This window comes from Athene noctua, chromosome 1, assembly GCF_965140245.1.
Source record: "Athene noctua chromosome 1, bAthNoc1.hap1.1, whole genome shotgun sequence".
Taxonomy (NCBI): Eukaryota; Metazoa; Chordata; class Aves; order Strigiformes; family Strigidae; genus Athene; species Athene noctua.
In genome coordinates, this window is record NC_134037.1 from 234,335,116 (window position 1) to 234,348,121 (window position 13,006).

Below are 13,006 nucleotides of genomic sequence, written 5' to 3' on the forward strand. Positions count from 1 at the left end.
CCTTGTCTTTTGAAACTGCTGGTTAATTATCTAGTTATCAACGGCTGCCTGCCTTGGTTTATATCAAAAAATGCTTGGAATCAACTAAATTTTCACTGCTTTTATTTTTATGGTAAGTGTGCAATACCTGCACTCTGTAGATGAAGAAACCAGACTACAAAGAACAAATTTGTAAGTTTTGATCCTGAAACTGAACTCGTACCCACCCCTGCATAGGCATACGAGTAAAGGAAGTATGCAGATGCAGCACTTTTAGGAAGTACCAGATGCAGCACATTCAGATGCTCAAGAGCTCTGACAATATAAGCTTTTTTTATTTGAGATGCCTAGGCATGACTTGGAGTGTAACTCCTCCTGTAGATTAAAATTTTGGCATAAGCTCTTACCGGAGAGACAGAAGAGTTGGTAGCAGAGGGAGGAGCAGAAGGATGGAGTGCAGCTGTTCAGGAATGTACATTGCTTCATCCACAGCTGTCCAGGATAATCTTGTTGCAGAACTGGAAAAGGTGGAGGAAACCTCATCCAGTCCTGAATAGCTGGTAGCTTGGCTTTATATCAGCTTGTTGTGGGAGGTACAGGTTCACTCCCCCTGAATCAGATCAGGAATTTCTCAAGTAATGGTCAGATTCTTTAAGTTACAGATACTGCTTTTTTTTGGGGTTTTTTTTTTTTTTTTGCTTGTTTGTTTCCTCCCCGTGGAAAGAGTGAACTATGTTTAATAATAAAAAATACAAAACTTCCTCAAACAGTTTCAAGATATCGAGCTATTGTACTGTGTTGCATTATGCTGTAGCAAAAAGGAGAAGCTGCTTCCCTGGAGAGTGAGTGCAAGGCATAAAGAGCTACTCTTCATGCTTCCCCAGGCTCTTTGAACTAATACACCAAGGAAAGTCTGGTTTGAAGGGGACTACCCATACATGTGACTTGATCTGTTTGTTCTGCTTTTAAGTCAGTGATTTTAAATTTTTTTTTCCCTGCAGTTTTGTAATCTCAGGAAGAGCAGCTTCTCTTTACTAGGGTGAGGCTCCAGGGTGCTCACTGCTGTAATGCAGACAGGCCTTGCTGAACAAGTCAGTCAACCAGCTAACAGCTTTGCCAGGCTCAGGGAGACTAGTAGCCTAGAAACATAGCCCAGCAGTGACATTAAGGGCTTTAGTCCCAAAGCCTTTGGAGGGAGCCTAGTATTAAATTGGCTCTTTAGACAGAGATGCATTGAGATCTGAGTGTGTATCTGGCTTTTGAACTTTGGATTTGTGAGTGGCATATGGAAAATGTACAGAATTTTCTAGTCTAAATCTAAAGTGCAAACTCATTTTAACTCAGTTCTTATTCTTGACTTCATTTTTTGGGGGGAGGAAAAACCGACACTTAATACTTGATTTTACCTTTAAAATATTTATTTAATTTTACAGCAACGTTAAATTATTTTTGAGGAAAATATATACAGTGTTCTAATAGCTGGGAAACATACATAGCAGGATGTTTTAAAGCACTTTAGTCTATATATTCCTGTTTGTAACAGTAATATACGTAGATTTCTCCTTTTTGACTTCTCAAAGTATCTCAGTTATTTTGCCAGCATGTAGCCCCAGGTAATTTATTTTTATACTTTATAAAGTTTGCAAGAAAATATCATTTGAAACTTTAAATGCTCATGATAAAATATTTCTAGGCCACAAAGATTGAGCGGAAGTTTCACTCTAAAAATTACAGCGTCTTGAATTTCTTTATGGGACACCAGATAGTTTCCTAGAAGAAATATTTGTGTTGATGCACATGCTCATTTCTAGTTAACGGAGCTCCTGCTTTTCTAAGAAAATACTACTTTGAGACTGAATTACCTTATTTAGAGGATGTTATGCTGAGTTGAAGAACTTCTCACAAAATAGTTTAATAAAGTGGTACTATTGTACCTAAAACACAACTTCAGTCAAGAGAGGTTATTTTGTTATAGTTACACAGACATCTGAGACAGAGGTGAGAAGAAAAACCAGTTTATCTGAGTTGTTTCCAGATGCCCTAAACTACCAGAAGATTTAATTGCTTTATGGGGGCCAGGCTTGTGGAGAGAGCATATATTTTATCAGATAAACTTGGGAGAAACTAAGTTGTTGTAGCCCATTGTTTAAGCCTCCTGTGAATGTAATGGTCCTTAAGAAGGAAGGCGTTGGGAGAAAGACAGGAGGGAGGAGTAAGGTAGAGAAGAGGAAACTCCAGAGCACGCACAGTAGCTGAAGTGATATGATCAGTATGGTGCTGTTTTCCTCAACAAGTGGATCCTGCAGTGTAAACCAGGTAGTTTCATCCCTGTTCTCAGTAACTTGGAAACAGGTATCATTATTAAAAATGAGCAATTACTTCAACTTCAGAAAAAAACCCCACTTACTTTTGTTTGTGTTTGACTTGACAGACAAGTCTTTGGACTTCGGTTAACCTAATCCAAAACTGAAAGTTCATTTCTAACATACAGCCTGTCAGAACAGACATTTGACATAAATTCTTAAAATATTTTTTCTGCGTACTATTATGCTTAACACTTTTACAGTCTTATAAACTTTTCTGATGTGAAGGAAGCATAATATTTACATATCAGAATATATTTCCACAGCTGAAGAAATGTGCAGGCTTCTAATTCCAGTTTAGTCCCAGTAGTCTTTTAATACAGTTTATATTGTAGAGTCACTGTCAAATATTTTCATTTTTATAGTCTGAAGGCTGTGTTGAATGAAGTTTTCTGAAACTGGCCTTTCAGAGAATCTGATGTCCTGTGGTTTAGGGGACCTATTCTTTTTTATCGAATTTTGAATTGTATCTGATGTAAAGTAATAGACTATAGGGTCAAAACAGCAGTTTGAAACGGCAATGCACAGAGTGACGGGGTACATAGTCCTGACTGCAGTTACCACTGAACAGTTAATCCAGGTCTGTGTTCTCATAAGGGAGTAAAGTATTAAGGTAACATTATAAGGCACAAAGCAGAAGCAGAATATCACCAAATGGACAAAAATCATTTTGAGTACCTTTTTCTTGCTTAATTTATTCCGACTTAACGTAAGCGGTTTATTCAAAGTCCGTAAGACCATAGTAGAGCAGGTCACGTTCAAGATGAGTGGAATAAAAAACCCAACTATTTCAATGAAGATAACAATCCGGGATAGGTAGGTCTTCCATGTGTCCTCTGAAAAGTTTTCAAAACATGTTCTTTGCTCAGTATTATTACGGCGGTTTGTAGACTGAAAAAAGCTTGCTGGTGTGCTGCCCGCTAACACAGTTATCCACACTGCAGCGCAGACAATTTTTGCATTCCTTTTGGTTCGGAGAGTCTTAGATCGGAAGGGGTGTACTATAGCTAAAAATCGATCTACGCTTATGCAAGTCAGAAATAAAATGCTCCCGTACATATTTGTATAAAAGAGGGTGACAGAAATCTTGCAAAGAATGTCTCCAAATGGCCAGTTTCTTGCTACAAAGTAATAAATCCTGAAGGGTAATGTAAACACAAAAAGCAGATCTGATATTGCTAAATTAAGCATGTAAGTTGTAGTCTCGTTTTGTACTTTTAGTGTACAAGTAAAAATGTAGATAGCAACACAGTTTGCTATGAGGCCAAGAACAAACACCATACTAAAGATACACCCATATAAAGTATATTTAAAGGAGTCCTCAGTGGAACAATTAGAGCTTACCATTATAATTGTATATTTAAAAGTCCTGTGATTTGGAGGTTTCTCTGGTATTTTTATTGCAACTTTTTTCTGAATTCCAGAAGAACTGTGTGCTTTGCTAAGTTTGTTGCACTGTAAACCTTCAGAGAAGAAACACAAGCTCTGTAGCAGGGGTGTACATATCCAGCAGTATTCACCAGGAGGTCACTTCTCTTCCAAGTGCTATTTGTAATCACATAGCCAGTCTTCGAAAGTCAAAAACCGTATCATTTGTGGCAGATGAGGTCATCCCAAAGCTTGCTTAGTTCCATTTTCCCCCTCAATTTGATGAAGCCGTTGTAGAACTTTCTGCCTTGTTCTTGGGTGCAGGTTGTGGTGGCGAAGTCTCGTCCATCCAAATGTGTGGGGACCATATGCTCTCGAAAACGATTTCCTGAGCGCCGTGAAGTGTCGGCACTTGCGTTTCTCACTCAGCCTTCTTTCTGTAAAACGAGCTTTCCGGCTCCTCGGAGCGAGCACTGGCTCGCTGGCTGGCCCCACGGGGCGGGAAGCAAGCTGAAGCTGCTTGCGAGGGCAGAAAATGAAATTCCAGAGCGTGTTTGTTCCTGCAGAGCACAGCCCTGGCGTCCTGCGCCCCAGCAGCCTCTCGCCAGCCTGGCTCCTTCTGGAGAGAAGAGGAGAGAAAAGAGCTCAGGCAATTTGTAACATGACATCACAGGAAGAAGAGGTCGGACTCTCTGAAGAATGGTTTCAGTTCAGTTTGTTTGCTTTCCTCTAATCTGATAATGTGTCTGCTAGGACTGTACCTTGCAGGCGTGCAAATGGTCACCGGCAGAGTGCTGCTGCTGCAGCTGCAGCCTCCTGTTAACTCTTTCCGCACTCCCTGAAAGGTCCTTTGTCAATGTGGCTGGAGTCTGAAAGCTTCATTGCAAAATCTTTTTTTTTCACTTATGAGAAGGCTTTTCAGTGTCTGAGTAACTTTCTCATAACTTTAAAATTCCTGGGGATTTTTTTGAGATCATAGTAATTGTAGGATTTTGTATTTTATGTAGGATTGAATTAACGTTACATTTTTTGATAGGTATCTTTGCTTGTGATAGCTAACATGTTAATTACCAGAAATCAGCTGAACAGTTCTGTCTTGATTCCATCAGTACACCATTACAAACCGCAGGAGGGACAAATAACATTGATAGGTAATTCAATAATTTCAACAAATAATTACTGAGAGCATAAATATTATGAACCTCTGGGTTGCTCTTGAATGTTCCTAGGACTGAGATATGTTGCAGTGGGAGGAGAAGTTTCTAATATGTTCCATATTAAAAAGCATATCCCAAACTCTATTTCTAGTCAGAAAGGTGGTTTGTTTTACAAAAAAAAAAAGCTTTTTAAAAAATTCTGTGGTACAGAAAGCATTTTTTTTAATATGTAATCACAGAATTAATATACTAAAATAAATCCTGTGCTACGCAATCATTTCTGAAAATTTAAAGGGGGCCAGTTACCACATATGCACAAAATACTCCCATTAGTCACTGATTAATGAAATGAAAACATGTTGTAACTAATTAAATTGTTAAGTAAATATTAAAAAAAGCAGCTCTTATTGCCTTTAGGGGCAGATATGAGATAAATCTCAGTTTAGACAGACTCATTTATTTAACAACAGCTTGGATAGACTCACTTCTGGCATCAAAACCAGTCTATTTCTAAGTCTTAGAATAACAAATCTCTTAATATCTGGCTGGGTGGCATGGTTCTTTTGAACTAGATTTTAATCAGCTGTACTTGAGCAAGGCTCTGGGCAAAACCTTTCTAGTCTTGCTGTAAAGAGGAGTAAATAATAGCACTTCACAGGGGTTTTGGCATAGTTTCTTAATGTAAGGTATGTCAGACAAATTCAGGAACATGCAAAAATGGGTCTTGCTTAGTTTATTTCAAGTTTTCTTGGTAAGTTTCATCTGTGAAATGCTTTCACCTTGATTTCTAAGGTGAAATCAAGCAGTTTCACTTCAGTAGGCTATAACCACAAGAAACCTTTTTGACTGTTTTTGAAGTTCACGCTTAACTGTAAAGTATGGTGCATTCTCCACTTCTAAGCAAGAAATGAAAATGTGAGCTTGGCAGAGTCTCCTGTATGTCCAACTTAGCTTGTACCTTAGCATAAAGTTGCCTTACCTGACTTTCCTCACAAAAGCAGTTGTCACATGTGGTTAAGTTTTTCTATTCTCAGCAGCCTTGCACAGTGAAAGGGAACTTCTGCAAGAGCACTGGGCTGTGGGAACTCTGAGCTCAGTTTTCCTGCTCCACCTTTTGCACAGGAAAACTGTGTGGGGCAGGCTCAGTTACTGGAATGTAAACCCCTGAAGTACAGAAATTTGACGTCACATGTCAAAACCTCAAGCAAGAATTCTCATTTAGAGAGAGAAACTAATGGAAATGTGTATGTGTCTCTTACTAGTACTTGATTTTCTGTTTGGACAAAGGTGTGGGTGCACAGACGGGGGGGGATGTCTGACCTAGGGCACTGTCCATTTTGCCATGGTAAATGTGCTTCAGAGCAATAGTGAAGGTGCATCCTCAGCCTTCAGTTCATCTGTCTGAACCGCTGTCATGCTGTGGCCCACGTCGTTACTCCTGTTATGAACATGGGCACTACTGAGCTGTATTTTAGGGGCTTGGGTGTATGCTTCTCCTGTCTTTGGGACTTTGTCTTGCTCCTGCACCTTTTTGGTGCAAAACAGTATATGCACTTTGCGCTAACTGAAGAGCTAACTGACATTTGTATACTTCCAGAAATAGCATTCAGCTGTAGGGAAATAGCATCTCCACCTGTGGAAGAAAATTTGAAAACCCTGAATTGACAGGTTTTTACTTCATACCATGTTTCGGTGAGGAGGTATGATTGAGCTGGCAGTCTGAGTGATTTTGGTGTAAAAGTGTGAATGGCAAAGGTGAAATGCATACCCATTTTCTTGATTTAGATGTGGCTGATTGTTACCAAGCAGCGTTTTAATTTGTGTGAGCCTCTCCAATCTGAAGAACCCGCATTAGCGCACCAGGAGCCGTGGGAGTCAAGAGCAGCCTACCTTCTGGCCGGGCTCCAGAGCAAGCAGGGAGGAAACTTCATTGCACGCATCACACGTGTTGTGTGTTCCTCTGGTGTTACCCTGCTCTTCAGTGCTGGAATCAAACAGAAGTTATAGAGAAAGGTGAAATGCATTTTGAAATTGTCTTGTGTACTGCGCTTAGCCTGGCACTGATGCTACTAAAGCTCTTACTTTAGCGGAAAAGTTGGATCATGCTTCAAGATGTTGGGCTCTGTGCTGTTAGATTCGGGAAAGCCCTCAGTAAGCCCCAATGCTTTCAAAAATAAAAAAAGTGTTTATCAGTTGTTATGGAGGAAGAACTGATGTGGTAATGACCTTGCTTAAGCTCCTTCACCATGGACATATTTTCCTTTGGGATGGGGAGGAGGGTTAGGCAGGAGGAAGCAGCTGCAGGGAGGGCCCTGGATGCTGAGGGGTTCTTTTCTCCAAAGGAAACAATGCTGCCACTGCGGGGAGATGCATATGTAAGTGCTGTCTGCCTTTCTGCATCAGAGATGGGAATGAGTTAGGACCTGTCATTTGTTGCTAGTGCTAGTTGAGCAAAGACTGCATTTCCACCACAGGCTTCCTGGGGCTCTTGAAGAGGCATTGAAGGCAGGGTGAGCATTGGGCTCCTTAAAGCTAAGAGCTGATGAGATGCTTGAAATCATCTCTCACTTCAGCAGTGAACAGATTTCGTACACTTTGTTAGTCAGTTACCACTTAACTCTGCTTATATGAGTTTTGATACCGAAGTTTAGATATTTAGGACTCTTTACACCCTTGAAAAATTTTCGATTTGTGTGGCAAATCGAAATTTGTGTGTAACGCTATTCGAGCGTTAAACTGAGGGTCATAACCCTAGCAGTGTGCTAGTAGAGCAGCTGTAGGATACTCTGCCACCAACAACTGCTGCCTTCTCCCACCCCTAGATGCCACAGAGTTGGATACTGGCTCTCATTTAGGACACAGACAGGATTCCTTAAGAGGTCCAAGTTGAGTGGTAGAGAAATATTTCACTGAAGTAAAATATTGGAAAGCTTCCCAGGCCTTTGGAGTTGTTTTGGCCAGTGTTGTGTGTTCCTCTGGTGTTACCCTACTCTTCAGTTCTGGATTCAAACAGAAGTTATAGTCAAAGGTGAAATGCATTTTGAACTTTTCTTGTGTACTGCATTTAGCCTGGCACTGATGCTACTACTAAAAGCTCACTCATACTTTAGTAGAAAACCCCAATTTCAACATTAATAATAAATTCTTACAAAGCTCCCAAAGCCAGAGTATGCATTGCTATTTGAAGGTTGTCAGACACAAAACGCTGTATGTAACTCCATTATTCTGTAACTAATGTTCCTGGTTTTAGAGGCATGACTGCATCACAGTACAGGTATTTGTTCTCACTTTGGTTAAGCAAGCTTATGCAAAAGAACTTGCGCTATCTGTTGCAGTGAAGACAAACCCTGGCAGGACGTTATTTTCTTTGCCCTAAGTGTTATTACTTATCCAATCATTTTAATGGGTTTTAGCGTTTTTAGTCTATTTACTGGAGTTTGTCTCTGAGTGTGTGTGTGTGTACAGGAAGGAAATTATTATGGTTGAGACATAGGGCTGGGAGCCAGGACATCTGTTTAAGGCTGTGCCACAGATTTTCTATTCCAGTCCTGGCAAAGTTTTTTATGACTGTGCTTTAGCTTCCCTCTGTGTAAGAGCGTGCTCACTTTCTCACTGGGATGCGAGGTCATCTTAATGGTTAAATATAATTTTAAGACCTTGGATGGAGAACACTTTATTAAATATGATATTGAGATAATTACAGTGGCTAGTGCATGTTATACATGTGTAGGAAGATCAAAATGTTGTATTTTTAGATTAGATTCCTGCCAAGAAAAAAGGATCTATTAAGAGATTTCACTTGACTCAACTCTAAGTCTATGGGGAAGTAGGTACAGAGAAAACTGGGCTGGGAACTTCGATCTTCTGAGCTACCTTTCAGAAGCTGCCTGCTCAGACACTCATAAATCACTGTAGGACTGCTTCTGGTAAGTGGTTTACTGCCTTCTTAAAATGCAGTGATCGTGTCCACCTGTGGAGACAGTGTGAAGTAGTTAGTGCACTGAAAATTCCCTTTTTCCCCCCTTAGAAATTTTCCAGTGTAATAGGCAAGTCTTTAAATGAGTATTATAAGACTTATGGTGAACAGACTATTTTTATTTAGCCAGACTAATCCTGGGTGACTATTGCATAGCCAGTCAAAGGCTCTTCCTTATCAGGAAACTTGTTAGCTTAATGCAAATGAAACTACACAGTTAAATTACGAGTTAAAAGAAAACTGTAAATATTTTCTGCTGAAAGTCTGATCTTCTAGAACCAGTCTTCCTGGTAAGTTTTTCTTTTACTAGCTATATTCAAATACATAGCTGCCAAAAATTTTTCAAATACTAAAAAAAGGCAAGAGAAGCTGAAGTATTTGGGCTGTGACTCTATTATGTTCTCTAATTTAAAATAATTTCTCTGTATGTGTAATTGCTTAACAAGGGAAAGGAAAGCTCAGAATAAGATGAGAGTTATTAATTTCTGTGCATTTGAAACAGTTCTAAAGAGAAAAGAGAAGGTATTTCAGTTTCCTTTATAGGAAACACAACTGCTCCTCTCCTGCTTGCAGAAAGGGGAAACAATTTCTCCTGTCTAAATTTAGGCTGCTAGAATCTGTTTTTTTGTCTTGGATTCAAAGAGAGAAGGGCTTTTATACCCAAATAGGTGTATAGTAAAAATATTTTGTTGTTGCAGTCTCTCTAAATAACTTGAGAACAAAGGATTGCTTTAGTTCTTTGTTCTTCAAAATATGTGCAAAGACTATGACAATCATGCTTTAAGAAATGCAGGTTTTAGTCAGATCATAGCTCTGAAGCAACTTCACGATATTTGTTGTATGTCCATGCGTGAGTAAGCAGGTTTTTTGAACCACATCAGTTAGCTATATGAAGTCTCTTCCTTGCTGTTTCCTATACTAATATTATAAAGAGAAGTGGACTACAGAGAACATGTTTTTTGTTTAAGGAATACTATGTAAAAGCTAGGCAGAAAGGAAAACCAATATGTTGATTAATAATTTGTGAGTAACTAAAAGGTAAATAATTATATTCTGTTGCTTTCCTAGCTGGAACCCTCTCCTTTGAAATGGAATTTCGGATCTGAAGTGCTCCTGTTGGGACTGTGTTCAGCTGTCACAGTATCCCTTAGCCTAATATAAATCTTCAGAATACCTACAAGTCTACTTGAGGCTTTCTAAATACTCTAACTTATGGGGAACTTCTTAAGAGAATGGGAAAATGGGAGCATCTTTAAAAATGCCACTAATTTGACACTCTCTTTCTTGTTTCACTTCGATTTTGCTGAAAGCTTTCTGGAGCAGGGTTTTGGGAAAAGCTTTCCATGCACAGTGATGGAGAAAAGTGCAGAACTCTACTGGAATTTGTCATACAAGTTCTGAAAATATTTTTAGAATATTTCATTTCAGAAAATATGATATCAGGCCCAGTCACCATGGTTTTATGAAAGGCAGGTCCTGCTTGACAAACCTGATCTTCTACAGCGGGGCAACCTGCTTATTGGATGAGGGAAAGCCTGTGGATGTTGTCTACCTTGAATATAGTAAGGTCTTTGACACCATTTCCCACAGAATTCTCCTGGTGAAACTGGCTATTCATGGCTTGGATGGGCACACGCTTTGCTGGGTAAAAAACTTGTCTGGATGGCCGGGCCCAGAGAGTTGTGGTGAACGGAGTTAAATCCAGTTGGCGGCCAGTCACGAGTGGTGTCCCACAGGGCTCGGTTTTGGGGCCACTCCTGTTTAACATCTTTATTGATGATCTAGACGAGGGGATCGAGTGCACCCTCAGTCAGTTTGCAGATGACCCCCAGTTGGGTGGGAGTGTTGATCTGCTCGAGGGTAGGGAGGCTCTGCAGAGAGACCTGGACAGGCTGGAGCCATGGGCTGAGGCCAACTGGAGGAGTTTCCATAAGGCCAAATGCCGGGGGCTGCCCTTGGGCCACAACAACCCCCAGCAGCGGTACAGGCTTGGGGAGGAGTGGCTGGAGAGCTGCCAGTCAGAGAGGGACCTGGGGGGGTTGATTGACAGCCCGATGAACAGAAGCCAGCAGTGTGCCCAGGTGGCCAGGAAGGCCAATGGCATCCTGGCTTGTGTCAGCAATAGCGTGGCCAGCAGGGACAGGGAAGGGATCTTACCCCTGTCCTCGGCACTGGTGAGGCCGCACCTCCATTCCTGTGTTCGGTTTTGGGCCCCTCACTACAAAAAGGACATTGAATGACTCGAGCCTGTCCAGAGAAGGGCAACGAAGCTGGTGCAGGGTCTGGAGCACAGGTCGTAGGAGGAGCGGCTGAGGGAACTGGGGGTGTTTAGTCTGGAGAAGAGGAGGCTGAGGGGAGACCTCATCGCCCTCTACAGCTCCCTGAAAGGAGGCTGCAGAGAGCTGGGGATGAGTCTCTTTAACCAAGTAACAAGCAATAGGACAAGAGGGAATGGCCTCAAGTTGCACCAGGGAAGGTTTAGACTGGATATTAGGAAGCATTTCTTTAGAGAACGGGTTGTTAGGTGTTGGAATGGGCTGCCCAGGGCCGTGGTGGAGTCCCCATCCCTGGAGGTGTTTAAGAGCTGGGCTGACATAGCGCTGAGGGATCTGGTGTAGTTGGGAACTGTCAGTGTGAGGTTAATGGTTGGACTGGATAATCTTCAAGGTCTTTTCCAACCTAGTTGATTCTGTGTTATATACCCTCTGCTTACATTTTAGAGCTGGTTCTTGGCAGTATTTGGTTTGTTGACCACAATAGTTGAGACAGAGATTGAAAATATGGGATTAGTTTTTTTAAAGCACAATATTGCAAGTTTGAAAGTAACTTTTGTCATAGTGCTAATAGAAATGTGTGGTGTCAAACAGTAAAAGAAGCTTTGTTATCTCAGAGGTCCAGTTAATGCTAATGAGCATGTTAGGCTTACCTGGAATTATGTAAATGGTGTCGTGGAATATGCAGATTGGTTGTTTGTATTGTAAATACATGTGAGCAGTTACAGCAATGTTTTAGGCCACTAACAGATGACTGATAAATCCTTGCATGAAGTTTCTTGAGTTGCATTTTTTATGTAACTCCTGGGAAGTCCCAGCAGCAAGTTTTGGTTACATTCTCAAAAGTTTTGATGTGCAAAGTTTTTCTGAGAATGCAATTATAAAGGTATCCAGAGGGAGCAAGAAGTAATTGGATGTTATGAATAGGTCCATTTGTTATCTGATACATTTAAAATAGTGGCCCCCACCTCCCTCTAATATGCAGCAAGAGCGGGTAAGAAATGCCGCACCTGTTTACCCCTCCCTGCAGCCTCAACTTTAAATTCTTCATTTTGTCTAGTTATGAACAATGTGCGTGTATATGTGTTGGGCGTTGCTGATTTAAGGCTCTGACCCTTTATATAATGTCACTGTAAGGAAGAAATTACTTTGCACGAAGAAAATCATCATTTCCATTGCACCTTCGGAGTAGTTTAATGAGCCCACTTGACAAGATAGGAAATTCTTGAAAGATAACTGAAAACGATTCTGCTACTGTGTAGTATAGTATTTTTCAGGGACCCTACAGTGTGTGTAATAGGCATTGTACAGTTGTTTGTTAGGGACAGTGACATGGAGAGTTGTCAGTTTATAACATAACCAGATATATCCTGAGGTGGTGTTTGGAGTTATAGATTAATTCAGGAAAACTTTGTGTATACTGCAGTGTATTCCCTGGAGAAGAGGCAGCATGACATCATGTATTAGGAGTGTATGTTAGACGTCAGGTGATTATGACATATAAGTAAGTCTAGTTGATCTTACAGTAGGCTAGTAGAGGTTAGATAACATGAAATCTGTTTGTGCTTTAGTCTATGGATTGAGTGGTTTAAAAGGGATAGGCTAAAAAGAGTAGAGAATTGTAAAGATGAAAAGCTTGAAAAATGGATATTGATGTTCAGAGGGAAGGAAAATGGAAAAAGGATTAGTAAACAATCTTAGGAACATGATTTTCTATGGATAGGAATAAGGTGAAAGGAATTTCTATAATGTCAGGTAGGAAGAGAAGATGCCTAATTAGAATGAAATAACAGAGTTACTGAGCTTGCTGCTTTTTTTAACTTTAAAAAAGTATGTGTTTACTCAGTCTGTAAACATGATTGAAATAATGTCAGTATTTGAAATTTCTCT

At 40.5% G+C, this 13,006-nt stretch overlaps 2 protein-coding genes across 2 annotated transcripts in view; one reads left to right on the forward strand and one right to left on the reverse strand.

The window, feature by feature from the left end:
- RB1 (RB transcriptional corepressor 1) overlaps positions 1-13,006 on the forward strand; it is an 84,550-nt gene that overhangs the window by 47,281 nt on the left and 24,263 nt on the right. The window lies entirely within an intron of this gene.
- On the reverse strand, positions 1,395-4,301 carry LPAR6 (lysophosphatidic acid receptor 6). Its single transcript, XM_074931629.1, has one exon. It carries the CDS (start codon positions 3,687-3,689, stop codon positions 2,667-2,669), a length of 1,023 nt encoding a protein of 340 aa, XP_074787730.1. The 5' UTR covers positions 3,690-4,301; the 3' UTR covers positions 1,395-2,666.

Coding starts and splice junctions, on each gene's coding strand:
- LPAR6 (XM_074931629.1), bottom strand. CDS start 3,689: ATGGTAAGCTCTAATTGTTCCACTGAGGACTCCTTTAAATATACTTTA.